We start from the raw sequence: 25,911 nt of genomic DNA, 5'->3' as shown, positions 1-25,911 counted from the left end.
ATACACCACTACGCATGGGGCGGAAGACAATGGAGGATAGGGGCGGAATAGGGTATGGATAAGATGGGGGACCTCAAGTTAGCGACCTGGAACATCAGGGGGCTCAATCATTATTTGAAGAGGAATAGGGTCATGATGTGTTTGAAGCGACATAGAATTGACATTGCTTTATTACAGGAAACTCACCTTACAAAAGCAAAACAGGAAGTGGTGGGGAGGAAAGGGAGAGGGACCACCATACGAGCAACATATTCAGCGTATGCCAGAGGGGTTATTACGTGGATAGCACTGCATGTCCCTTTTAAGCTGTTGCAGTCTACCATAGAGCCAGATGGGTGGGTGGTGCTAATAAGAGGATTAGTGGAAAAGAGAGAGCTGAGTATTATCAACATGTAATCCCCGAACCAAGATGCTACCAGCTATTACAGAACTCTATACAGCAAGATCAGCCCATATATTGGGCGGTGGGGGCAGTTATATGGGGAGGGGACTTTAATTGCACGTTAGATCCCAAGGTTGATGGATCCGATGGGAAGGTGGAGAAGCCTACCCCAGTAGCTAAAGCCCTGAGGACCCTACTGAGTGATTTTTGTCTGGTGGACGTATGGAGGATGCACCACCCACAGGATAGGCAATAGTCCCACTACTCGGCCCCACAAAACCTGCACACGCAGTTAGATTACATATTTGCTGCACCGGAGTTGACGGTGGGACAAGTGCAGTCGGAATACAAAATGAGAGTCCTCTCAGACCACTCGCCACTGATTATAGCATGGCAATACTCGCCACCCAGAGCACGGATCCCGACGTGGAGACTTAGGCCGAAGCTTTGAAAGATACAGTGTTCAGGGAGGACCTGAGGAAGGAAATAGTGGAATACTAGTGTCGAATTGGCTGGAATACCCCTAGGTCTGGTGCGCTATATAAATAAACAAACAAACAAACACATTATGGGAGGCATTTAAGGTGGTGGTGAGGGGAGCAGCAATTTCTAAATCCAAGGTCCTACAAGGTGGAATAACGCATGAGTTACACGATACGAAAAGAACCTAGAGACAATAATGGGTAAGGGTAGGCATTCTCCCGAGGAGGCTGGAACCATACAACAATTACAACAGGATTGCAAGGAGTACTAGGAGATATTATGCAACCTGAACTACAAACAAATACATGGAAAGGCAACACGCAGCGGGAGATAAGCCGGGCAGGCTGTTGGCCTGGTTGTCCAAGACTGAGACACCCAAACAAACAATTAGAGCAGTACGAGGATGAACAGACAAATATTAGATATCCAGGAAGGAGCGAACAGAGGCTTTTTAAAGTTTTATCAGTGACTGTATACAGATGCGGAGGAGGGAGAAGAGATTGATGTGATGGAAACATTGAAGGATATCGGCCTTCCCAAACTAGGGGCAGTGGAGGTCCAATTGCGTTAGAGGAATTAGAAGCAGTGATTAAGCTTTTACCTACTAGTAAAGCTCCAGGGGCGGATGGACTCCCTAGCGAGTTCTACAAAACATACAAGGGAAGCAATTATCATCCCGCTTCTTAAGCCTAATAAACCATGCATGGACTGCGGGTCATATAGACCGCTATCCATGCTTAATCAGGATAGCAAGATACTTACAGCAGTGCTGGCGAATAGGCTGAGACTGGTCATTAATAAATGTATACATCCTGATCAGACCGGGTATGTTCCGTGCAGAAGCATATCAGACAATCTTAGAAGGCTCCATCATGTTTTAGAACAAACGGAAAATGACCCCCAGGAGGTTGCAATCATTTCATTAGACGCAGTGAAGGCCTTCGACTCTGTCATATGGCCTTGTTTGATGGTGGCCTTGAAGGAATATGGGGTTGGGCCCATGTATCTGAGATAGGTCCAACTTCTGTACAGTACACCACTAGCTCGAGTTAGGATGGGGGCGACCATCTCAGATCAATGGCAACTCCGTAGGGGCACTAGGCAGGGATGCCTGTGGTCCCCGATTCTGTTTATTTTAGCGATGGAGCCCCTGGCGATATATTTGAGGAAACAATATGGAGAGGTGGGGATCAGCACGAAGGGAGGACAACACCTGATATCAATGTATGCTGACGATATGCTGTTGTGCTTGAGATATCCTGAGGAGAACCTGCAATATATTCTGGAAGTAATGGGGAGATACGCGGGGCTGTCTGGCATAAAAGTGAATCCTAAGAAATCATGCATATTTACCCTGGGTAGATATAAAGGGATACCACGAGAGGAACTGCTGGTATTACAAATACAATGGGAGACCGAGACCTTCAGATACCTGGGGATTGATGTATATCACACTGTCGAAGCAGAATACAAACAAAACACAGAGAAGGCAGTGGCTTACATTGAAAACAGCATGAGGTTCTAGGCCAAGCTCCTTTTGACCATGATGGGGAGAGTGGCACTGTTAAAGATGGTGGTGCTGCCTAGGCTGTTGCACTACTTTGCGAATATACCATGTGTGATACACAAGCGATTTTTTGTTAAACTCCAGGGTATATGTATAGGGTTCACATGGCACAATACTAGGAACAGAATAGCGCTATGGAAACTGCAAAACACGTATGACCAGGGGGGACATTAAATTGCCCAATTCTGAGAGTTACTATCTGGCCTGCCAACTGCAGTATGTGGCGAGGAGGTTATCAGAGTACTCTACATCAGAGTCCAGATTGTTGAGGGCTGAATGTGTCCCGTTTTTTCTAAAAGAATGGATATGGTTGCCAAAACCACAGCAGGGTGGAGAAACAAGAATGTTAGATTTAGGATGGAAGATTTGGCGAAGGGCTTGTCGGGTCATGGAGAACCCAAACCCGTGTTCCCCACAGATGCTGCTAGTGGCACTGAATGGAGTGGATGAGCAATTGAGGAAGATAGTCCGGAAGCATTGGGAACCAATTGGTATAGCAACGCTGGTGGATGTATGGCAAGATAGGAAGGCAATGGAGTTTGACACACTGGTAGAAGACACCGGTTTACATCAGGGTCAGTATATCACCTATACTAGGTTGGTGCGGAAGATAAAAGACATTTGGTCAGAAATAGTGCTGGAGGGGCAGCCCGACACGGCCATAGAAAAGTTTTACGGCGTAACAGACGGAGGCTGTGAGGTCTCCCAAATTTATGAATTGCTGATGTCAAAGGTGGGAAGCAAAGTGCTCCAGTTGAGACAGGATTGGGAAGAGATAGCCAGAGAATCGATGAGTGATGGATTGGGGGTGAGGGTACAGGGATACCACAAAAAAGGTGTCCAGGAACGCAAGGTTGCAACAAATCCAGTTATATGTTACCCATAGAGCGTATATGACCCCCTCAGAAGATTGCTTGGTTTAAGAATGCAGGAATACAAACATGCCCTAAATGCAGGGAGGTGAACGCGGGACTGGTACATATGTTCTGGTCATGCCTGGAAATAAGGAGATTCTGGGGGGAGGTGGCCCACCTTTTGAAGGAGAAGGGGATTCATCTGGAGGTGGAATCTTTGTGTGCGTGTATGGTGGGGGCGGATTCCTAGGCCACGTAAGTTGAAACATGTGATTAAACTCAAGGACCTGGCCTATATACTTGCTAAGCGCAGGATTTCCATGGGCTGAAAAGCAAGCAACAGACTAAAAGTAGAAATTTGGTTGAGAGGAGGAAGTGGAGACACGGATAGCCTGGAGGCACTTAGTGGCTATAGTATCTGGGTCTGCCCAGATTTACTTAGAAGACGAGGATTCCTCATGGGGAGCGGACGGAGGGGGGTCCCCAGATGAAGTGGGGAAAGGTGATGTTGTGGGGTAGGCTCGGGATAGGGGACGGGGTAACGGGGAGGCGGTGGCCACATTATGGAACTGCACAGGATATGTGGAAACTACCATTGTTGTTCACTGTCTAGGTTTCTTTTGGCTGTGTGGTTTGTTGAAATTAATAAAAATTGTTTAAAAAATAAAAAATAAATATGTTCTATGTACAGTGTTTTGCCAAAAGCGCTACATAAATAAACATTTGACCATGAGATTAGACATAGAATTTAGTATGGTGTCCTTGCGTCCCTGCACTGTTGGATCATAACATTGGCATACCATTATGTAGTAATAGCTCCAGGAAACGAGATCTTTCATTAAACATCAAAAGACAATTCTGCTATCGAACCTCAAAACACACCGTGCAATTAATGTTTGCTTTACTATGTAATTGGCTAGGTTTTTGTGTTTTCAACATTGAATTATATACAGGAGAGATCAAATGGCCAGACCTTAGAGAAATAATGAAAGGTGTATTTTGTCACAATGTAGAAAGCTGCCGCATAGTAATGATTTCCAAACAGTTGTTGCACACATCGGCTGGATGTCACATACATTTTACTCTCTTGCAAAGGAGAAAAGTCATTTTTACTCTTTTAAAAATCACATTCCCATCACCTGTGGTGTCCCACAAGGGTCCTGCGTCTCCCCCACCCTCTATAACATCTTTACAAAACCTCTCTTTGATAAGCTGGACCATCTGGGTGTCACCTACACCAACTACGCAGATGACAGCCAGATACTTCTCACCATCACTGGCAACTACAATACAGACGCCACCAGGATTAACGAAATCTTCGCCATCATTCAGGCATGAATGGCCACACACAGCCTCTGCCTGAATGATGAGAAGACCGAGCTCCTCCTAGTCGGATCCCCTAATAACTTACAGAAACTTAGTCCCGATTACTCCAACTTTATCATAGATGGCAACATCATCCCAGTCGTGAAAAATGTGAAAACCCTAGGCTTCTACCTCGACGCCAATACCAACCTCTCCAAACAAGTTACTATGATCGCCTCAGCCACCGCCTACACTGGAAAACTAATAAGGGCCTTACAGACCTTTTCTATCCACGAACAGCTGCCTCATTCTGGCTAGGGCCCTCATACAATCGAAGCTTGACTATTGCAATAGCCTCTACCTTGGTGCCAGCCAAGCTATAATCAAGAAACTTCAGATCCTCCAAAGATCCTGAGAGCAGCATTAAATATTCCCAGGAGGGAGCACATCTCCCACATAAGAATTTCCTGCAAATGGCTATCCATTCAACAACAAATCGACTTAAAAACCCTCTGCCTTACCTATAAAGCCCTAAACCACCTATCCCCCGTACCTCACCAACAAACTCACCTTAAAACCAAACACAAGAATCACTAGATCCTCTAATACTCTCTGCCTCACCGTGCCCAGATTCACCACCAAAAGAGCTGGGGGCTCGAGTTTCACTGTCCTTGCCCCTCAACTTTGGAACACCTTGCCGCTAAATATTAAATTGGCCAAAACCTTCCAATTGTTCAGAAAATTAGTCATTAGTTGGCTTCTGGAGAAGGCAACCCTCAGATAGACTAAGCCTATTACTAACTGTATATATTGTAAACACTCTGAAATGTTTAACCGTGAAATCTAACTACCTGCTTGTACATACTGCATATGGCATATTACCGCCACAATTGTATAATTGCAATCATTTTCTATATACTGTAACCATGTAACCTGTCCTTAAGCGCCCATTTACCCCTGGGTCTGGAGCGCTATACTAAATAAAATAAACAAACAAAATAAAACAAGCAAACATTTACTGTTAAAGTTTAAAAATCTGGAGTAAAATACTCCCACCTCAAAATCTTATCTGGAGCACTGCCGCCACACCCAAAGGGCAGCTACAGAGTGAAACAGCGGTGCAGCCAGCTCAACCAGACAAGGAAGATGGGACTAAAGACAGCCAGGTGTTGGATGCATATGCCGCTCTGAAAACTTTCATCGACACCAAAATCAAGGAAGTTAAATCTGATATGCAACTAATGCGGCAGGACATTCGCAATCTCATGGAAAGGGTCACGAACACTGAGAAGGACTTGAAAGAGACAATGGACACTACTAGCAACCTTGAGAAGAGACTGTCAGAGCTGGAAATAAAGAATGCGGCACTGGAGGCCAGAGCCGAGGACGCTGAAGGCTGCGCTCGGCGCAATAACGTGCGCTTGCTAGGGATCCCGCAAGGGATGGATGGCCCGAACCCCACTGAGTTTGTCGAAAACTTGATTCTGCAGGAAATCTGATTAGGAAAACTCTCACAAGGATTTGTGGTGGAGAGGGCCCACATGTCCTTGCAAAAGAAACCGCCTCCGGGCTCCTATCCCTGTCCCATGATAGCAAGCAAAAATACTCAACTTCCGAGACAGAGAGACCATCCTGAGATTTTCGAGAGAGGGTCGGGAAATCCACTGTGATAACGCCAGTATAGCTATATACCCGGACTACACGCCAGCGGTCCAACGGGCAAGGAATTCCTTTGTGCCAATCAAGGCAAGACTCAGGCAACTGCACCTCAAATACATGCTGATGTATCCGTCCAGGCTCAAAGTGATATATAAAGGGAGACTGGCTTTCCTGGAGATGCCAGCAGCGGCCAAGATGTGGATGGAACACAACAATCTAGACCAGGGTGAAGAACGAGTTACCTGAGTAGTACAGACTTCAAGCAAACACACTGGTGGAGGGGGACTCGCCAATTGCACAAGAAGCTGCTGAAGAATGCCGTGAGCTATATATACAACTGCATGGCGAACCGAGATACGACACATGGAGGGGACGACGGCCTGGACGACTCACCAGAGTACGACCCACCCCACGAACTGTTAGGTGACGGCCCGTTGCCGACACTGCATAAACTCGCACATTAATGCCTGGATGGGCCAAGACGGTGCGAGGGCGCTTGCGCACTGCAAATGGAGAGCGGCTGCTGAGCGCATTTATTTGTTCTTGGTTAAGTACTATTCATTTCCTGCAAATGTTGGATGCAGACTGTTCAGTTTAAACTGTTTGTTGTCCTATTACATGGTCTTCAAGGAAAGCTCGATGGGGGGTGAAGAGGCGTCTGACAAGGGAAGTGCTGAGGCTGGGAAACCACGGGGGGAGGAGGCTGGGGGGTGGGCGGTGTTGAGAAGAAGAGCAGACTACAGGAGGTATGGGATACATGATGATGGCGGTTGACATAAGGGTAATGACATGGAATGTCAGGGGGATGGGCACCTACATGCGGAGAAACAGGATTAAATCCTACCTGAGGAGGTAGAAGTTTCCATTTCTATGATACAAGAGACCTACCTCACTGCTGATGGCAATAATAAAGTGATGGGCCACAGAGGGTGGGGGAGCTCAGGGGTTCGGGGCTCCCTATTCTAAATATGCTCGGGGGGTATACACGTGGTTACACAAAACGGTGCCCTTCAGACTCTTGTCTAAGGAGGTGGACCCGGAAGGGAGATACCTAATACTAAGGGGGAATATAGAATAACTAGACATCTGCATAGTTAACTCTTACCTCCCTAATTGTGGAACTGCGGTATACCTGACCAAGTTGGGCGCAAAACTGGCAGCCTATCGGGGATGCTTCTTTATTTGGGGGTGGGAGGATTTTAATTGTGTCCGAGATCCCACATTGGACAGATCTAATCTCCCACCACAAGGATCACAATGGACCTCATCTCCACTAAACAATGTAATAAAGAATCTCGACCTGGCAGAGGTGTGGAGAGAAATACACCCCGAAGACAGGGAGTTTTCCTACTACTCATCTCCCCATGACCTGTACACCAGAATCGATTACCTATTGATAGATAGAATGCACCTCCCCAGATAGAACGAGCATCCTACCTTGGTAGATCAATCTCAGACCACTCACCCCTAGTCATGGAATAGAGGATGAAGGGACCTATGCCACCCATACCACTGTGGCACATGCCAATGGACACCCTCACAGACTCTTCTTTTAAAGAAGACCTCAGGTGCAAGATTATGGAATATAAAGACATTAATGTGGGGAGTGTTAAAGGCCGGGACACGATATGGGAGGCTATGAAGGTCTTAGTTAGAGGAGAGATCATTGCCAGCCGGGTGGAGTAAGGAAACTGCTCAGGGGTGAGTTGGAAACAGGATCCAACAACTGGAAGCTTTGGCCCAGAAGTCCAGGGAGACACAGCAGGAGCTAGCAAGTATTAGAGAGGAATGCCGAAATGCCTGGGACAGATTGTCAAAGTTTGACTACATAGCCAAGACTACTAGAACCCATGAAGAAGTGGTCAAGGCAGGTAGACTGCTGTCATGGCTGTGCAAGAAGGAAACCCAAGACATCTGATAACAGTCATCAAAGACGACACAGGTGTAACACACACCACGCAGCTAGCAATAAATGATGTGTTGAGGGACTTTTATTCCCAACTGTACAGTCATGAGGAGCAGGTTCCCAAGGAAACTATACAAGATATGTTAGATGAGATAGGCTTGCCATCATTAGATGCAGCCCAACAAGAAATGTTGGGTGCGGAACTAACAGTTGAAGACGTGAACGAGGCAATACAGTCGTTGGCCACCTACAAAACTACGGGGAGCGATGGGCTACCCCCTGAAATTTATAAAGCATACAGCTTGGAACTAGCTCCGGTCCTAGACAAAGTGTTTAAAGAGGCATATAACACAGGGATACTGCCGAGACGCATGAGGGAAACGGTGGTTGTCACGATCCTAAAGCCCGGGAAGCCTATAGAACAATGTAGCTCATATAGGCCGCTAGCTATGCTAAATTATGACATTTAGATTCTCACGACTATATTGGCCAAAAGGCTGTTGAAAGTAATAGGGTCCAGAGTGCATGGGGACCAGAATGGGTTTGTACCAGGTAGAAACACAGCAGGGGACCTACATAGGCTGCAACACATTATAGCACAGACGACAGATGATCAGGGAAAATATGCGGTGATCTCATTAGACGCTATAAAAGCGTTCGACTCCATATATTGGGAATTGTTTAATTGCTACTCTGAGACAATTTGGGCTGGGAGATCAGTTCATAAGATGGATCAGGTTGCTCTACAAAGCATCGTGGCAAGGGTGAAAACAGGAAGGGTGGTATCGGCATTATGGGACATCCAAAGAGGCACTAGACAGGGCTGCCTGCTGTCACCCATGCTCTACATTCTGGGCTTGGAACCAGCCGCTATATATATCAGGAAGCAGTTCTTTGAGTGGGCATAAGTATGGGAGGGGAGAATCATGTTGTATCACTGTATGCCAACGACGTACTGCTATATCTAAGGCACCCACACCTCAATGTGCCGGTGATCCTAGATGTTCTGCAGAATTTTGCCTGAATATCTCGGATCCGCCTCAGCAAGGAGAAATCGTGCATATTCCCGCTAGCAGGCCTGGCAAAAGAGAGCGAAGGGGCCCTCCCAGATGTCAGGTGGCAAAATCATATGTTTAGATACTTGGGGGTGAATATTTGGCATGCGCCCGAACAGATACATGGGGGCAACACAACGCTAGCAATAGTTCTGGGCCAGGATGCCATTGTCATTAATGGGAACGGTGGCCGTGGTTAAAATGATAGTCCTCCCAAGGTTCCTATACCTCTTCCATAACATTCACTATTACATACCTGCCTCCTTCTTCAAACTACTGGAGAAGCTGTTGAGGGAGCTATTGTGAGGCCCTGTCCTTGGGAATACTCACGCTGCCATTCAAAGCAGGCATGGTTCAACTACCGGACTTTGAGAGATACTTCCTAGCAGCACAACTTTGTCACATGGCCAAATGGTTAGCAGAGGAAATAACCTCGGAAACGAGATTGCTTAAACAGCTAATTGCACCAGCGCGCTTAAAGGAGGTATTATGGGTACCGGCGAAGTGCTTCAGAACTCAACCAATGATCGTGCAACTAGGCAAGAAGGTCTGGGGCAGAGCCTTGAAACTAACAGGGCAGGACTACTCCTACTTGCCCGACACCCCGATAGTGGCAGATGTATGTGACACTAAAGCAGACTTGATGAGGACCAGACAGTGGGAGAGATATGGCATCTATACTTGGGGAGATGTGTATGAGGAGGGCTCCTTTAGAGAGTTCGACTTCATGGTGAAAAATGAGGGACTGTCCAGCGGCCAGTTTCTATGGTACCAGAGGATTAGGAGAGTAGCGAGGAACATCTGGAAGAGCTGGCCTGAGGAGCCGGCATCGGCGCCGATACCGACGCTGTTGCATAACCTGGGAGACGGATGGAAACCAGTGTCTAGGATATATGGACAGCTTGCAGATAGACAGAAGCCTAGAGGCAGTGGACTAAAGCAGGGGTGGGAACTGGATTTGGGTGTTGACATAACCGAAAGAGTGTGGGAGAGGATACTAGAATATCCCTGGGAAGTGTCACCTAGTAGAATTGCTAAGTTTCGCGGCGCCACAGACACACCACTGTGTCCCTGGTGTAAGTCAGAAGGTGCGGGCATGATGCACATGTTCTGGGAGTGTTTCAAGGTACGCAATTTTTGGCACAAGATTGAACAGGCGTGCAGAGGGGCTGGGCTGTTAAGATACGAATGGTCACCAAAGGAATTCCTGCTAGGTGCTTAGCCGAGAGTTAGCAAAATCGGACACCTCATTAAATTTATGGACATGGCATGCGTGCTGGCAAAAAGGCCATTGCAATGGCGTGGAAGAAGCCTGGAGGCCCGCAACATACTAGGTGGTATAATGAACTGGAACGCTGGATGGGAGCAGAGACTAGGGTGTGTGGCGAGGGTGTTGCAAGGGGAGGCTGGCCCGGCGTATGAGGCCTGGAAGACACTGGTGTGGGACATGTTCCATCCGTCTGATGATAAACCCCCTTGAAAAAGATAGCATTGTGTAAATTAGAATGAATATGCATATGAAGTTACCTGCTAGGATGTGAAAACGTGACTGAGTTTTCTGGCCCTGGCGGCCCTGGACATACCCTGTATGTTGGTTCCGCCGGAAATAGGAGGCTACCCCATATGAAAGTGCTACATATTGAAGACCACATGCTGTCATTGGTTGTTTTGTTATTGTATATTACAAATGCTAATAAAAACATTTTAAGATAAAGTAAATATTGCCCCCAAAGAGATAACAGGACAAAGTCTGTCAGCTGACCTTCGGCTATTGTGGAAAGCCAGGAAAGTCAATTTTCCTCCCTGCCAGTAGAACAAGAATGCAGCCAACCTCAGGGGGCACCAGTAGAGGTCCTAAAGAACAGACTCTGACTGGGTTGAAGTCCCAGCAGCCCCAGTAGAAGAGAAGCAGAGCAGGATTCAGATCTCAATGTAATACAATGGAGTAATACGTTTGGCATGGAGTATCATCAATAACCCAGCTACCCAAGGCTCAGAGGTACATATTCGCTGTGTCTGCTTCCAATAGGTCAGTATCCAAAAAGTGGAACAACCCAGTGAATAGGAACCTTCTTTTGTGGGGTGAAATAAGGGATTCAGTCACCCAGGGACTTGAATAATGAGCCAAAGATGACCCCGTCCTATCGCTGGCATTTTGATGAATGGACATCCTTGGACACCAAGTCCTCCTTGATTAAACCCTTGCACATTTTCTACTGCAGAGTCATCCTTACACTGTTAGGCAGTAGTTATTTATCTTTTTTTTTATCTTCTAGTAGTCCCCCATATAGTCCCATTATAGGCGGTCATTCAACCCTTCCAGTAAGAATAACACAAAGTGTTCAATCTCATTCTGTGTGGACCAAGTGGTGTCTGGTTCCCAACTGTGACAGGTGGGTGAAACTGACCACCTAATGATTAGAGCAATTAACACATCTCAGGAAAATAATTACATTCAACTGGCATGGCAATAATGAAGTGGGAATGCGTGTATCGTAACAGGAGAGCCAGCCTGGGCAAAATAATAATTGGAAATCGGGAGTAAACCAATGCTGTGAAAGTCTGTCAGCAAGGGGATATGCCAGTATATTAGGGTGTAAACAAAGTGGAACATAGCCCAGACACAAAGCAAAACAAAACAAAAATGAACAGGTGGCTTAGAAAGGTAACATTAGCCTGAGGGGGCATGTGCTGCAACCTATGAGAAGTAATGTACAAATACACGTGGTACTAGAGGGGGTGGTGGGATCAGGCTGGGTGGACAGGGAGGGGTTGAAGTAACTACCTCTTTAGCCAGTAGGCAATGTTTAAGCTGAGCATTGAAGAGATCCACTGTCGATCTATCTTGAATTGTGATGAGCAGCGAGTTCCAATGGCGCCAGGCAAGTAGGGAGAAACAGGGAAAGCAAGAGTGCAAAGGAGGGGTGGAGATAGTGAGATGGGGAGTAGTCGGAGAGAGTCAGCCCGGTAATGAGGATCATTGATAGCTTTAAAGACTAGCAGAAGGAACTTGAACAGTAAGAGTTTGTGCCAACCACCGTGGTGTTGGTAGGTAGAAGTGGGGAGGGATCTGGGTAGATTGTATAGATTGCGGGTAGGAAAGTTAGGATCTTTGTCTAGAGGGAGGCGTAGAGAGGAAGGCCAAGGTGTGTAGGCCAGAGCAGTCGTCGAGTTTGCAGAGCACGAAGGTTGAGATTAGAGTTTTCTGAAAGTGGTGATTAAGTAATGGATATATTTTCTGAATGTTGAGAAAGGTGATATGAGCAGCGGATGTGGTGGTAGGGATGGATTATTGCAGATAGTTGTTGCTATCAATGATTACCCAAATTAATGAGATTGGGCAATGGAACAAGAGGGTCAGGAGGGAATGGTTCACGTTAGAAGAGCTAGTGGAGTGCCAGCAGTGATGCAGCTGGTGATGTGTTCCATGATGGCTGGGGTGAAGGAAGGAAAGTAGAAACAGATTTGAGCATTGAGCATCTTCAGCAAAGAGGTGACAGTGAAAGGAAGGGAAAGGTCTAGCTAGGGCAGAGATATAGAGGATTAAGAGCAGTTGTCCAAGGACTGATCTTTCGGGGGACACCTCCCCCGAGAGGGGAGGAGTTAGAGGTTTGCAAGTTCTGGGAGATTTTAAAGGAGCGACCTTCTAGAACACAGGCAGTCCAGGCTAGAACAGATTTTCAAAACACAAGGTCCTGGAGAGCGAGGAGGAGGAGAGGAGTGGTTGAAAGCAGCAGAGCAGTCAAAAAGTATGAGTATATTAGAGTTTGGAGTGGTGAGCATTAAAGAAAAAGTTGGTCACAAGCATGAGTTCCATATTGTTGGAGTGTTTACTATGAAAGCTAGATTGAAGTGGATCGCTAAGACTACTATCCTCTAGGTAATGCAAATTAGGTATGGTGATTGTCCACGGTTGTTTCTTTTTTAAGCATATATTGTATGAAATCAGTTTTTTTCTGTGCTCTTTTTACTCTCTTTACTCAACGTATAACGCAGGTCAGTGGTACAAATTGAGGGACAAGCGGATCACTTCAGCTTGAACAAAGAAGTACCTTTTCACCTGTGTTTCGCTATAAAGTTGGGCATTGACAACTGATATAAAAACATTAAAACCTTTTCAAGAAAACAAAATCACAAATTAACAGGACACTCTCCTGATGATCCATTATAGAAAAGTGGTGAAACACCTGTAGAGAGTAAAGAGAGTAAGAAGAACATTAAAAAACGGATTTCATAAAATATATGCTTAAAAAATAAACAACTGTGGAAGTGGTGATTTGCAGAATTCTTTAAGGAAACAATCCAACCGGGGTAACAGAAACAATAGTTGGCACACTGAGACAATCACCATACCTAATTTGCAATACTTTAGAATATTACTCAGTCACAATATTTGTGAAACTCGTGCAGTTAGGAAAAACAAATTAGTTTGTTTAGACTCGCCAAGATGGTCGCTTTTATTGACTGACAATTTTCATTAACAAACATCCTCTAGGTAATAGTGATCCGGTCGCAGAACACCCACTCGAGGACTTTTGAATAAAGGGGTTGGAGAAAAAATTGCCGATAGTTTGTAGAGACAGTTGGGTCAGCAGATGGCTTTTTTGAAAAAGGGAAAGACAGTTACTGATTTCTAGGAGACACAGAAGAGTCCAGCGGAAAGAGAAAGGTTGCTACAATGGACAAGAAAAATAAGGACATATCCTCTTCAACATTCCTGACGACTTTAACGTGGCCAATAAACTCTCAAAAAATCCATTTGGAAGCTTTTGCTTGCCAGGTAATGGGAGGACGAGAGGACATCATTAGAAGGACAGGAGAAAATGTCACTATTTATCTAGTGGGTCAGAAGTGGCCCTACTTCTGTGCAGAGTCCCCAGGATGGGAGACATGGGTTTTGGGATTCAGGATGGAAAAATCTACCCAAGGGAGATGGACATGCTCTTCTTGAGACAGGCGAATCAAAGGGTGCAACTGCAAATCTCCCATCAACATCCTTTTTAGTTAATCCACATCCATGGCTTATGCTAACCTTAAATGAACAAAACTTAGACTTAAAAAGACATTTGATCAATCCTGTTGATGGCGATAGAGCCCTGACAGTTCTGTCTGATCTGTCCACTGCTTCTAGCACATTGATATGCTCCGTCTTACTATCACATGTTGTTGAAGAGGCCGGATTGTGGTTGTCCCTTTTTAGCAGAATAAAAATGAGTATGTGCACTTTTATGGCTATTTCTTCTCAGTTAACCCAGCTGCTTGTGTGTTCTTCTCATGGGTCAGTGTTGTTACCCATCAGTCCCAAAATGTCACATTGTTTGCCATTTAATAACAATGATGATGGTAAGAACCACATTTTTCAGATTAATTGAGGTCCAAGAAATAACAAAGCCTGAATTTAATGCATCTTTCACTTTGTAAAGAGGTGGTTGAATGAGAAATGGCTCAGCCTGTATATGTCTGTGCAGAGTAGCTGTGCCCACTAATAACTTAAGGAAATGTGGGAAGGACATTTAAAATAAATGTAAGAGCCGTGAGAGGGGCGCTATTGATTAGTGTTTGCTACATTAGAGTAAACACTAGCATGTAAGTGTAAACATGCAGTCAAATATTCTTCTTTTTAAGTCCACGGACGTGGTACGCACAGTGTGCATATGGGTCATATTTTACTTATTGTAATATTTAGTTTCTTTATTCCAGTCTTCATTCAGTTCGTTTTGGGCTAACAGCTATTTATTAAGTCAGTGTCAGTCCCTGGACTAGCACATTAGCTAATGAGGGACAGTCCCAGGGAATATAAGATTGAATGCTGGTATACAAGGCAGCCGCTCAGCAACACGAGACTGAAAAGTAGCCCCTAAATGAGACTGACTCTCTTTCTCTGAGGCATCCCACCACTCTCAAAATCTGGGCATTTGTTGCACGTTATAACTTTTCAGGGAAGATCCCTAAAAAGAGACACATTGCAGCAAACACAACAGCTTGCACTGGAAGAAGAGGATAGAAACCTCTGGTTTGAGAGGTAACTCAACCACGTGGGTGATGCCACACACTAGTCATGTGCACTTCTTACCTGAGATGTTGCAGAAGACACCGATGGTGATGGCGAGGAGGGTGGTGTGAGCAAACTGCAGGGCAGGTTCAAGGTGACGTAGTGCTCATGACTGCAGACGATGCGGAGGAAGTCCAGTCTCAAAGACACCAGTGTGCTCGGGTTGGGTAACAAATACAGCTTTGATGAAACCTTGTGGGTAAGAAGCAAACATTTTATATGAGTTTTGAGATAAAAATGGAATGGACCAAGTCAAATGGCTTGAAAATAATTTCTAACAAAACAACCTGTGCATATACTACATAATGGAATCTATCAATGAGAAAGCTTTACTTGACTTCAGAATTTTAACTTGCATTCCTTAAGATTGATGATTCCTAGCTCAAGAACTACCAGTCATTCGCTCACTCAATATTTCCATCCCCTTTACCCCTGCATAACACTGAGTGATGTATCTGCATAAAGCATAGAAAGCAAAAGAGTAGGGCATCTGCTCAATTAGCCCCCTGGAAGGGAGCGCTGGCCAATCAGGACGCTCACAACGCGGGTTGTATTTTATGGTACATGCCCATGTTCCGAGCAGCCTGGGTAGTCAGCACCCCCTTCTCTTCCCTTCCCCTCTTAGCAACCACGTAGTTTTCTACACGGCGCTAAGAGTGTGTTATTCCGTTTAAACAGAAAAACAAACAAAAAACAACCTTTGATTTGCGGCCCGGCGCCACACAGTGAGGTCCCGAAGTCCGTTTTCAATGTTGATGACTTTGGGGACAGCACTGCACAGCGCCAGAGGAAAGCTTTTTTTTTTACGACGCCATTAGCACTGGTGTAGGGAACTACAAGGGTGCTAATGGCGATTTTACACTCAGCGGCGGGCTGACCCTGTCGTTAACGGCCTTCTGCCCAAGATAAAGGTCCAAGCAAGACATTGTGCCTCATTACGACTGAGGCGGAACGGGTTAACGGGCTCCGTTAAAGGAAGTGGACCCGTCAAACCCATTCCGCCTCATTACAAGCTCCCCTCGCGAGACCCGGTAAGTAACGCTTGGTCAAACCAGGCGTCCTTACCAGGCCCCGCGAGGGGAAGAGGGAGCAAACAACGGGCCGCTCATAATCAGCCTGTTTGCACCCTCTCCCATTCCCAATGAGCCCTATGGGGGCTCCGATTGGAATGGGGAAGGTCCGGGCCCGGCTTCCTGGAGGGAGGAATTACCGGGCCCTCCGAACTCGGAATGGCCCGGTAATTCCCCATTCTGGGAACCCGGACCTGATTTCGGCGGCAGCCATGCCGCCAATAGCGGCATGGCTACCGCCGAAGTCATAATGAGGCCCATTGCCTCAGTAACGGGCCGACCCTGTTGTTAATGGCCTTCTGTCCAAGATGAAGGCCCGAGCGAAAAATCGCCTCAGTAATATCCCAGTTCATTGTGTTTTCAAGATGTCAGTTTTCCATTCCTAGTTCCCCACTTGATCAGACTGTGGGTAAATCACAATTTACCAGCGCTTCAGTTCTTTCTTTGTTTGATAAAATGGGGTACGCCAAATAGCAGGCTAGCCCCTGTTACTAAGCACTCATACACAGATATGAAACAGTACATTTTAAACGTGTAAGGAGGACACTTGGTGTAAGTGCAGGTAAGAATTTAAGTGAAATGAAAACATTTAAAATGTGCCTTTGAATTCAGTAGGGTAATTTGTTTTAATTCAAACCTAGGCATTTCACAAATCAAATATAAGGACAATAAAAGTAACAAAATAATCTTCTAATACAGCGATTCATGCCTACTACTGCTCCTTCTAACAGCAGTAATACAAAACGTTTTTATTACCCACTTTAATGGCCCTCAATATATTCATGCCTAAAAGACAAAGGGCTGTGTCATCCCTCGCGGGTGCAAACTGAAAGCTTGGTCCACCCCCCCGGGAACTGGATCGAAAAGCGATGGCTGTGGCCTGGCAACCTGGATGGCAAGTCCCTGAGGACTAGCGGTTGAGACATCCTTTGGTTTCTCACAGTGGCGCAGTGAGGGAAGGCACAGGGCAAGTAGGATCAGAGGTGGCATACTCCGCAATGACTCAGAAGACTGGGTCATGTCCCTTTTAATCCTCCATCACCGCCCATGCGCGGTGACGTGTCGGTGGTGCTCAGTTGGAATAGATACACTGTTTGGGACATAACGTCCCTCTCCTTTTTTCATCACAAACACTTAACTGTCCCTGGTCAAATGACCATTTTTTAACTTTATCTCTTCTAATACACACAGTCTCTAATTCTCAGTGAGGAGGCTGAAACTGCCTTCAGAGCGTACCTGCCACCGATGTGAGGTTGATCTCCTCCAGAGTTTCTTCTCCTCATGCTCTGGTGGTTCTGGAGATATCTCTGGTCCCTCTTGGTAGGGCGTTTCTTACCCCTTTGTTAATTCCAGGTGGGTCACTGTGCTTTCGTAGTTTTCAGATTCCTGTTGGATATCTCTGGGCATGTGTAGGTAGTGGCTTCAACCATGATTTGTTTCTGGCAATTGTCTCTGTACCACATTGAGCCGTTACTAGTGTTCCTTTTCTGTTCACTACAGTCCAGGGAGCATTGTCAAATTGGAGTGTTAGCTTTGTTCTACTAGTGTTGAGAACTAACACGTGATTCCTTACCCGACACCAATAAATCCTGGCGTGTCTTTTAATGCTCATATGAGCATTGGCTTTGACCCGTTTTTAGGTTACTTGCTGCTGCTATATGTTCTTCGCTGTGATGGATTTGTGATGCAGTATGGACGGTTTTAGCACCGTTCTGTGCATGAGGTCGGCTGGTGCTGTTTCAGTGAATGTGTGTGGGGTGAGTCGGTAGTTCCTCATGAACCGGTATAGTACGAACTGCCATGAGAGATCTTGTGCTTTGGCAATTCTGAGGAGTTTGTTCAGCATCCTGTGAGACAGGCATGGTATCAAGAGAGACAGAGACTCGAAGGGTTAGCTTGAAAACCTTTATTTACTAAAGTTTCCGGGTTGGTGTTATGCATGACTGGCCCTAACTCTAAAGGGACAGTTCCCTTAGCTGATGTTTCTAATGGCCATTGTTGTCTAATAGACCAAAATAGATGTCTGTCTGTGTCTAAACCTATGCTTGCCCTCACTCTTTACAACACATGTGATAGGAAGTCTTTAGAAAAGGAATAATAGGGGTTCAACAAAAATGGTAAAACTAAAGTTGGTTTCAGGTGGTCTTCTCATCAGCTGCAATTTGGTCAATGTCACAAAGATGGGTACGCTTAACAGGGAGTGTTCGTAAGAACTATTTCCACAGGGCCCTTAAAGTGATTTCAAATACCTACAGTGTGAGTTCCTTGGGGTTCCCTTCCCCAAGCTTCAACTTGTTCTCTTTACTTTACCTTCCTCAATAAGCCTCTCAGGATTCCCTTCCCAAAGTTCAGGCCCCTTCCAACTTTCAACACCAAACAGAATCTACTTTCCTCAGTAGGCCTCTCAGGGTTCCCTTCCCCAAGCTCCGGCCTCTTCAAGCTTTCAAAACAGAAAGTCAGTTTCGTCAATTGGCCTCTCGGGTTCCCGTCTCCAAGATCATGCCCCTTTGGTTCCAAACACCAATTCAGCTGGTCAGGATATGCCTTTTCTTTATACATATTCTTTCTTACATGCCAGCCTCTCATGGGTAGAATCAGAGACTTTCGAAAATACAGGCTCTTTGCTTACCCTCAGCATTACCACTCTGACCCTTTACCCCTCTCTTTGATTTTTACTCTTGCTTTCCCCTTTGCCTTTGTCATGCACACTGGCACTGTCCTGTATTCCTTTTCTTTGTTGTGCTTCTTTCACTTTTTTGTGCACCAATGCACTTGTGTTTCTTCCTTCCCGGGTCGTTCGCACCCTTTTTAGACTGTCGTTTCCTTCAGTACCCCTTGCACCTTTTTCACAGGCTTCTGGTCCTCTTTCCACTTGCATCACTTAATTGACCAAGTTCATTGCATTTATTATTATTTCACACACGCACGTCTCCCTCATATCGGGCTTACAATGTTACTTGCATTTCTGTATCGCAATGTGCACCTCTTTCCTATGCGTTTTTAGTGTTACGTTGTATCGCGCCCTTCACAACATGGCTCTGCAATGCTTTTAGACCCACCGTGGTGACTTCTGCGCTTCACGCCAGCTCAAGGGAACTAGGATTTGCAATCACAGGTTCTGAAGAGGAACAGCAAGCCACTCGTCTCCCATACACAGACTTTTCTTGGCTCCGTGGAGGCACACCTCCCTTGCCACACTTTGGCTCTTTCGAAAATGCAGCATCTCAGCGTCTCGGCATCTGGCCTCCGGTCCTAGGCAGCTTTGGCATCTCGGCTTTCCTCCCAACTCACTCTCCTGCTTGCTCTCCAACTCGCTCATTCATTTGTGTAAGACCACACCTTTTATAGTGAAAAGACCAGTCAAGTGGATTCAGGTGTGAATGGTTACTAGTAAATGCCTGACCCTACCTGACTTTTAGTGGGACAACTTGAGTTCTTTCTATGGCAGGTTGCCCTTGTTTTCCCTATGCTATTCCTATGGGTTATCTTTACTGATCTTAGTCACCTCTTCCTCATGTTGGAAATGGGGAGGGGGAGACGGGGTGAGATGGGACTTGACATTGGGGGTCATTACACATCTGCCGGTCCGGGAACTACGGTACCGGTAAGCTTGCCGGTACCGTAGTTCCCGGACCAGCAAACTATGAGTTCTGCTTGTGGGTCACATTACGGCCGCCAGGTCTGTCCTGGCGGCCGTACCGACACCCGCAAGCAGAGCATGTCGGATGCACCGGCACCATTCTCAATAGTGCCGGTGCATCCGACCTCCCCATTCCCATTGAGCCCTATAGGGCTCAATTGTGAATGGGGAGTAATGCATTCCGACGCCCGCAAATGGGCAATTACCAGGTCCGGCCAGGCCGTAATGACCCGGTAATTGCCCATTCGTGGGCGCCGGAAAGAATTACAAATTTGGTAGCAGCCTGTCGGTTTTACCGGCAAGGCTACCGCCAAACTTGTAATGAGGCCCATTGACATGCTATGTTATTACAGGGTGATTTGCAGACAAAAGGTGAACCTCTTTGTATTAAATTACTCCATGTGTTACCACGCCACGCCTGAGTATGTGAGCACTGGCCTGTATCAACATTCCCATGATCTGAATTGGGGAAAGAAAGAAGCTTTGGAATTGAGATTATGTCTATATCTCACCATTTATTTATTTTATTTATTTGGATTTGTATAGCGCACATCTGCCCGGAGGCATCGTGGCGCTGAGAGTAGGCTTACTTGGTACATAGCATACATGTTGCACAGGTTACAGCAGGTAAACGGTAGAGGGTGTTACTTACAAAACATTAGGTATAATACTTTTGTGAGGTCATCTCGTAGATACATACAGTTATAGCATACAGTAGTGATGGAGGAGGGTGGAGAGGGTTAGTTGAAGAGGGTGGTTTTGAGTAGTCTGCGGAATGCATGGTAGGATTTTTCGTTCTAGTGCAGTGGGGAGTGCGTTCCAGTTTTTGGGTGCTAGGTGTTGGAAGCTGGATCCTCCGGCTTTGGTTCTTTTGAACGTCGGTACATAGGTCTGATTAGTTAGATGCAACCTGGTAGGTCTGGTGGATGTGTTGCGGGTGATCCTTTCGGAGAGATAGGACGGAGCATCAGAGGAGAGGCACCTGTGGGTGATGGCCATGGACTTGAAGACGATGCGTTCTTTTGTTGGTAGCCTATGGGCCTCTTTTCTGGCTTGAGAGATGTGTTCACTTTTTGGAATGCTCAGAGCTGCTTTCAGGGCATTGTTCTGTGTGACTTGCATTTTTTTTTAGGTTTTTTGTGGATGTGCCCAGGAAGAGGGCATTACAGTAGTCCAATTTGGTACCTACTGTGGCTCTGGCTATTGACAAGCAGTTTTTTGTGGAGAGGAAGGGTTTTACGGCATTAATTGCCTTAGTGGTAAGCGCAGCGGAGCAGGCTATGGCACTGACCTGCCGTGTCATGGATAGTGTGAAGTCAAGGTATACTCATACAGTTTGTACTGCGGAGGAGACTGTGATGGTGGAATTATCAATATTGAAGGATTTGTATTGTGCAGGAGTTTGTTTAATATTTCTTTGGTGCTAACTAGGAGGATCTCTGTTTTGTCCCCATTTAGGCAGAGGCCGTTGGCTGCATCCAGGTTTGGATGGCTGTGTAGATCTTAGTTAGAGCCGCAGCATCTTGTTCATAGATGCCTGTAACGGGTAGTAGGACTTGTGTATCATCAGCATAGTTGGTGTAGGCTATGTGACGATGATCCAGATCATTGAATAGTGGAAGAGTGAAGTGGGGGCAGTGCAGGAGCCTCGTGGGACTCCGCAGTGGATTGCGGTGTGGGTGGCGCTTGCTGAGTCATAGAAAACTTTCATGAGTCGTCCCTCAAAGAAGGATGTGACCCAGGAGGTGGCTTCTGGGGAGAAGTGAGCTTCGATTTTGAGTTGCGTGCCTAGAATGTCATGATTGACCAGATCGAAGGCCGCGGATAAGTCTAGCAAGAGCAGGAGTGCTGGTTTGCCTTTGTCCATAATGTCGTTGAGTTGAATTTTAAGATCTAATAGGGCTGATTTGGTCCCGTGTCCAGGACGAAAGTCCGATTGTCTTTTCCCTAAAATACGGTTCTCTTCCAAGTATTGCTGGATTTGGGTGTAGGCCACCTTGTCAAGAATCTTGAGCAAGAAGGGAACAGTCGTGATAGGTCTATAGTTGTTGGCGTTTTCAGGGTCTAAGGTAGGTTATTTGAGAAGAGGGCGCACCCAAGCTTCTTTTAAACTGTCTGGGACTGAGTTAGAGTTGAAAGATACATTAATGAAGGTTTTGAGAAACGGTGCAAGTGTTTCTACGCAGTCTTTAACTAATTTAGCGGGGCAGGCGTAGTCTTTACAGTTGGAGGGTTTTATTTTGTTAACAATATCAATTACCTCTGTTTCAGAGACTTCTCTGAATTTGAGTGGTGTGATGGGATTGCTTCCTCCTTTCCCTGGGGTTGCTCTGGGATCATTGGTTTGTCACTTTCTCGAATTGGGGATAATGGGGCCTGCATAACCCACAAAGGTTTCTGGGATTTCTCCACCTATTGTCCCATTGGAATCCTGCGTCTCCCCTACGGTATTCTGAGGGCAAGTCCGGTCTCCCCTACCCAGGTGATCCTCCCTCGCTTGTCCACCTCCAGGGTTGGGATCCAATAGCGATAGCACTCCCCTCGCCACCTGAATAGAGGATTCTCTGGGTCTACATGGGAGAATACCCCTAAGTTTCTCACAGTTTGCATGAACCATTCTGCATCCCCATTTCCTTGGGGCCACTGAGATGTGATGGAGTGGTGGTGTATTTGTAGATCCTCCAGATATTTCTTTACTTCCTTCCCTTGGAAGGGTGGCCCGTTATCGTTCTTGATTGACTGGGGAAGTCCATGTGTGGCAAAAATATTTCTAGGGCAGGTACCATTTCTGCGCATGTGGATGACACTATCTCCACTTGGGGGTACATGGAGTAATCATTGATTGCTACCAATAGGTATGTTCCTTCTTGTACTGTGCACAAATCAACATTTATTGATTCCCACCAAGATGTGCCAGGGCAGAGCAGATGGGGTCTGGTCCTGGGGGAACTCCGGTTGCTTCGCATTGGAGGCATGAAGACACAACTTCATCCACCCTCGAGTCTAGGTGTGGCAACCACCTTCTGATTCTGATTCTTGCTTTTGTCTGAACTAGGCCTTGGTGCCCCTCGTGTGCAAGGGTGAAGACTCTTTCTCGTAGGTTGTGAGGGATAACAATTTGTGCTCCTCTGAGGATTAGGCCTTCTGTTTTGATGGAGAGTTCATGGTGCAGTGTAAAAATCCCTGTTAGTAATTCTCGACCCACCTTCGTGCCGTTGTGATTGTGCTGTGTCTTGCATTGCGGTTTTCGTGTATTCAGTGATTCCGATTGCTTTTGAGTCATCGTACTGTGATGATTCACTAGATGTCGCTACTTCTCCCAGAGAAGCCCTTTCCGATTAGACCAAGGAGGTGAGGCCGCTACATGATAGTCCCCCAGGGGATGGTATAATGCTTTAAGATCTCATGGGGAGGGACTCCCGCTCTAGCGATAAGGATGAACATCTAGGTTACAGCCCTTATTATAACATCACACCACCACATACTCTAACCTCTGCTTCCTCTGCTAACCTCTTTTTAGACAGCAGGCCTACGTACCGTTTAAGGCGTAGTACCTCACGGTTCTGGTAAGTATTGAGACGAAGAACAACAACAAGAAACTAGGTAATCCATGAAATGGGACGAGTTGGCCCCGTGGAGCAATAAAGATGAAACCTGCGAAAGAGACGAAGCAATGGGCCCTGACACTGCAGGCAACATTGTATGAAAATTGAGAATGGAGAAAACACTTGGTCTGGGGCAGCTGCCGAAGATTGCAGGTGTGCTGTGCACCGAACTCCGGATATTCAAACCTGCGTCGCCTACTCTGGGGGAGAGAACTCCAAGGATGCTGGCAGTCCGCTGCGTCTGATGATCGGGAGGTCTGCAGGAACAGACCGGTGCATAGCAATGTTGAGAAGAGGAAGGTATGCAGAAGGCAGCCGGGAATGCTGTCGCACAACTGCAAGGAAAGCAAGACGCTGAACCGAACGCCAGCATCCCAGGAAGCCCCAGCAACGTGCTGAAACACCCAAAAAGGTAAAGGGTGGCACAGGAGACCTGGAAGGGACACAGGGCGGCTTAACAAGAGGGCGCATATGCATTTGTTCCTAGGCTCCTTTGCATCCATAACGGTTGGGTGGCACGGCAGGGGCAGAAAGCCTACAAACATTCTCCTCCTCATTGCAGTGCTGGAACAAAGCCCGTTGACCACCAGGGAAGGGTTGAGGACCCGAAGCACCACAAAGAACTTAAGAGGGAGAGTCCCTCACAACAGCGGCAGGGATAAACCCACTGACAACCACAGGAGGGTAAGGGACCCTAAACAAGATTAGAGTATCTTCCTTGTGGCAATACTTGGCAGGAGAGTGAACCAAGTGGGCCAGTTCAAAGAAGAAGTGAACTGGATGATCTCCAAACAGCCCTTTAAGATGAGTAGCAGTACCCTTGAGATAGATGGGGATGCAGAATCATACTCATGGATCAAATAATTAAGACAACTCAATAGTTTGGCAAAGTGAGTCCGTTTAATGACAAGTTAATAAAATGGGGAGTACAACTAACATCAGCAATCGCTTGATCTTCTAGCTCTCTTTACTTTTAGAAAAAACACAATATATATAGCAAACATTTGCCATTGCTGACGTACAACCTGCGCACATACTAACCTCATTCTTGTCAGGATCACCAAGCCGGCATCCAATGTTAAGTTATCTCTCAGGACCTCTCCTATGAAGACTTTTCAATCCTCTCATTCCTCCTCTGTCACATATCGAGCTGAGGGGAAAACTCCTCTGGCATTATGGTCCACATCCTGGTTTCCTACCAGGTCGTTGGCTCGCAGGTTTGCGTTGCATTCCAGCTGGGGGTTGCCAGGGAGACGCTGGAACACACGCTACTGAAACCTGAAGTTCCGGAGGTGTGGGTTACGGCATCGCGCTTTGCCTGTGGCTTAAAGGGCTGCTTATGGCGTTCATCCTCGCTTCTGAATACTGTTAGTATTTTTGCACCTTGATTTTGCTACAAACTGACTTTCTGGAATTTTGACCCTGTGCTTTGCCTATCTGACTTCCCTCTGTCTTGCCCTTTGGTTCAGTCTTGATCTCCCAGGTCTGAACTCTGATCTGCCCATTGGACTGCTTTTGCTCACCGTTTTTGGATCTGCTTCTTCCCTCACGTTATCGACCCTGTTTTCTGCCAAGGATTGCTTCACCTGCTGCTTTTCACCTTGATTGTTCATGGACCACAGACCTTGGCTACTTGGTTCAGGATTCCGACCTTGCTCGTTCTACGAACCGGCTGCATCATTCCTCAGTCATCCTGTCGCCTTTGGGAAACCACATCCATTGTTTCTTCGCCTCGCCCAACAGAACATTTCCACGCCGGATTGAACTGTGAACTCCGCTCTTAGGAGTAGGCGTATGCGCGCCGTCGGGTACAGGTTTTCTTGTGGATTGAGAACTAACTTGGTGACTGTTTACATTAGACGTACGCGTGCCGTCGGGAATAGGTGTCCTGTGGAACTTTCTCATCTTGGACATTCTCCCTTGGAATTGCAGCACATCTACATGCGGGTAAGGTACTTTCTTGCCCACTGAGAAATTATTGTTAAGAATAACACTAGTTCAGCAGTTAATCAATATCTGGGTTTTGTTTGTTTTGTCTTAAAGAGTGACTCCTGGTTAACTCATCCTCACCTTTTGTACTTACTTGACTCAGAATTCTGAGGTGATTCCTCCTTGTCCTATTGATTACAGTCTGCATTCTGTTCTTGTTCATGTATACTAATCAAGGCATTTATTTTTACAGTCAGCAGCATTCCAGTTGTGTCCCTCTACGTCTTTCTCTTAATTGACTGCTGAGCTGTATTATTATATTGGCAGAGTGGTACATTATTAGGAATAACGCGTCCTCTACACGACTAGTTCAAGGTTACTGGACCTGGTTTAACCTAGACATA

The 25,911-nt window shown here is 46.3% G+C and overlaps 1 protein-coding gene and 1 long non-coding RNA gene across 15 annotated transcripts in view; one reads left to right on the top strand and one right to left on the bottom strand.

Annotated features, from left to right (window-relative positions):
• The window catches only part of DOCK7 (dedicator of cytokinesis 7), a 1,498,361-nt gene that overhangs the window by 582,233 nt on the left and 890,217 nt on the right, over positions 1-25,911 (bottom strand). For all 14 annotated transcript variants that reach the window (XM_069642017.1, XM_069642019.1, XM_069642018.1 and 11 more), the window contains one exon: positions 15,285-15,455. In XM_069642017.1, coding sequence (XP_069498118.1) covers positions 15,285-15,455 — 171 coding nt within the window. The remainder of the gene's footprint in view (positions 1-15,284; positions 15,456-25,911) is intronic.
• LOC138544921 (uncharacterized) overlaps positions 1-25,911 on the top strand; it is a 191,407-nt gene that overhangs the window by 56,457 nt on the left and 109,039 nt on the right. The window lies entirely within an intron of this gene.

Source organism: Ambystoma mexicanum, chromosome 1q (genome assembly GCF_040938575.1).
Source record: "Ambystoma mexicanum isolate Mex_15411 chromosome 1q, UKY_AmexF1_1, whole genome shotgun sequence".
Lineage (NCBI taxonomy): Eukaryota > Metazoa > Chordata > Amphibia > Caudata > Ambystomatidae > Ambystoma > Ambystoma mexicanum.
The sequence above is the reverse complement of the archived record's forward strand: the minus strand, read 5'-3'. Positions and strand labels throughout refer to the sequence as shown.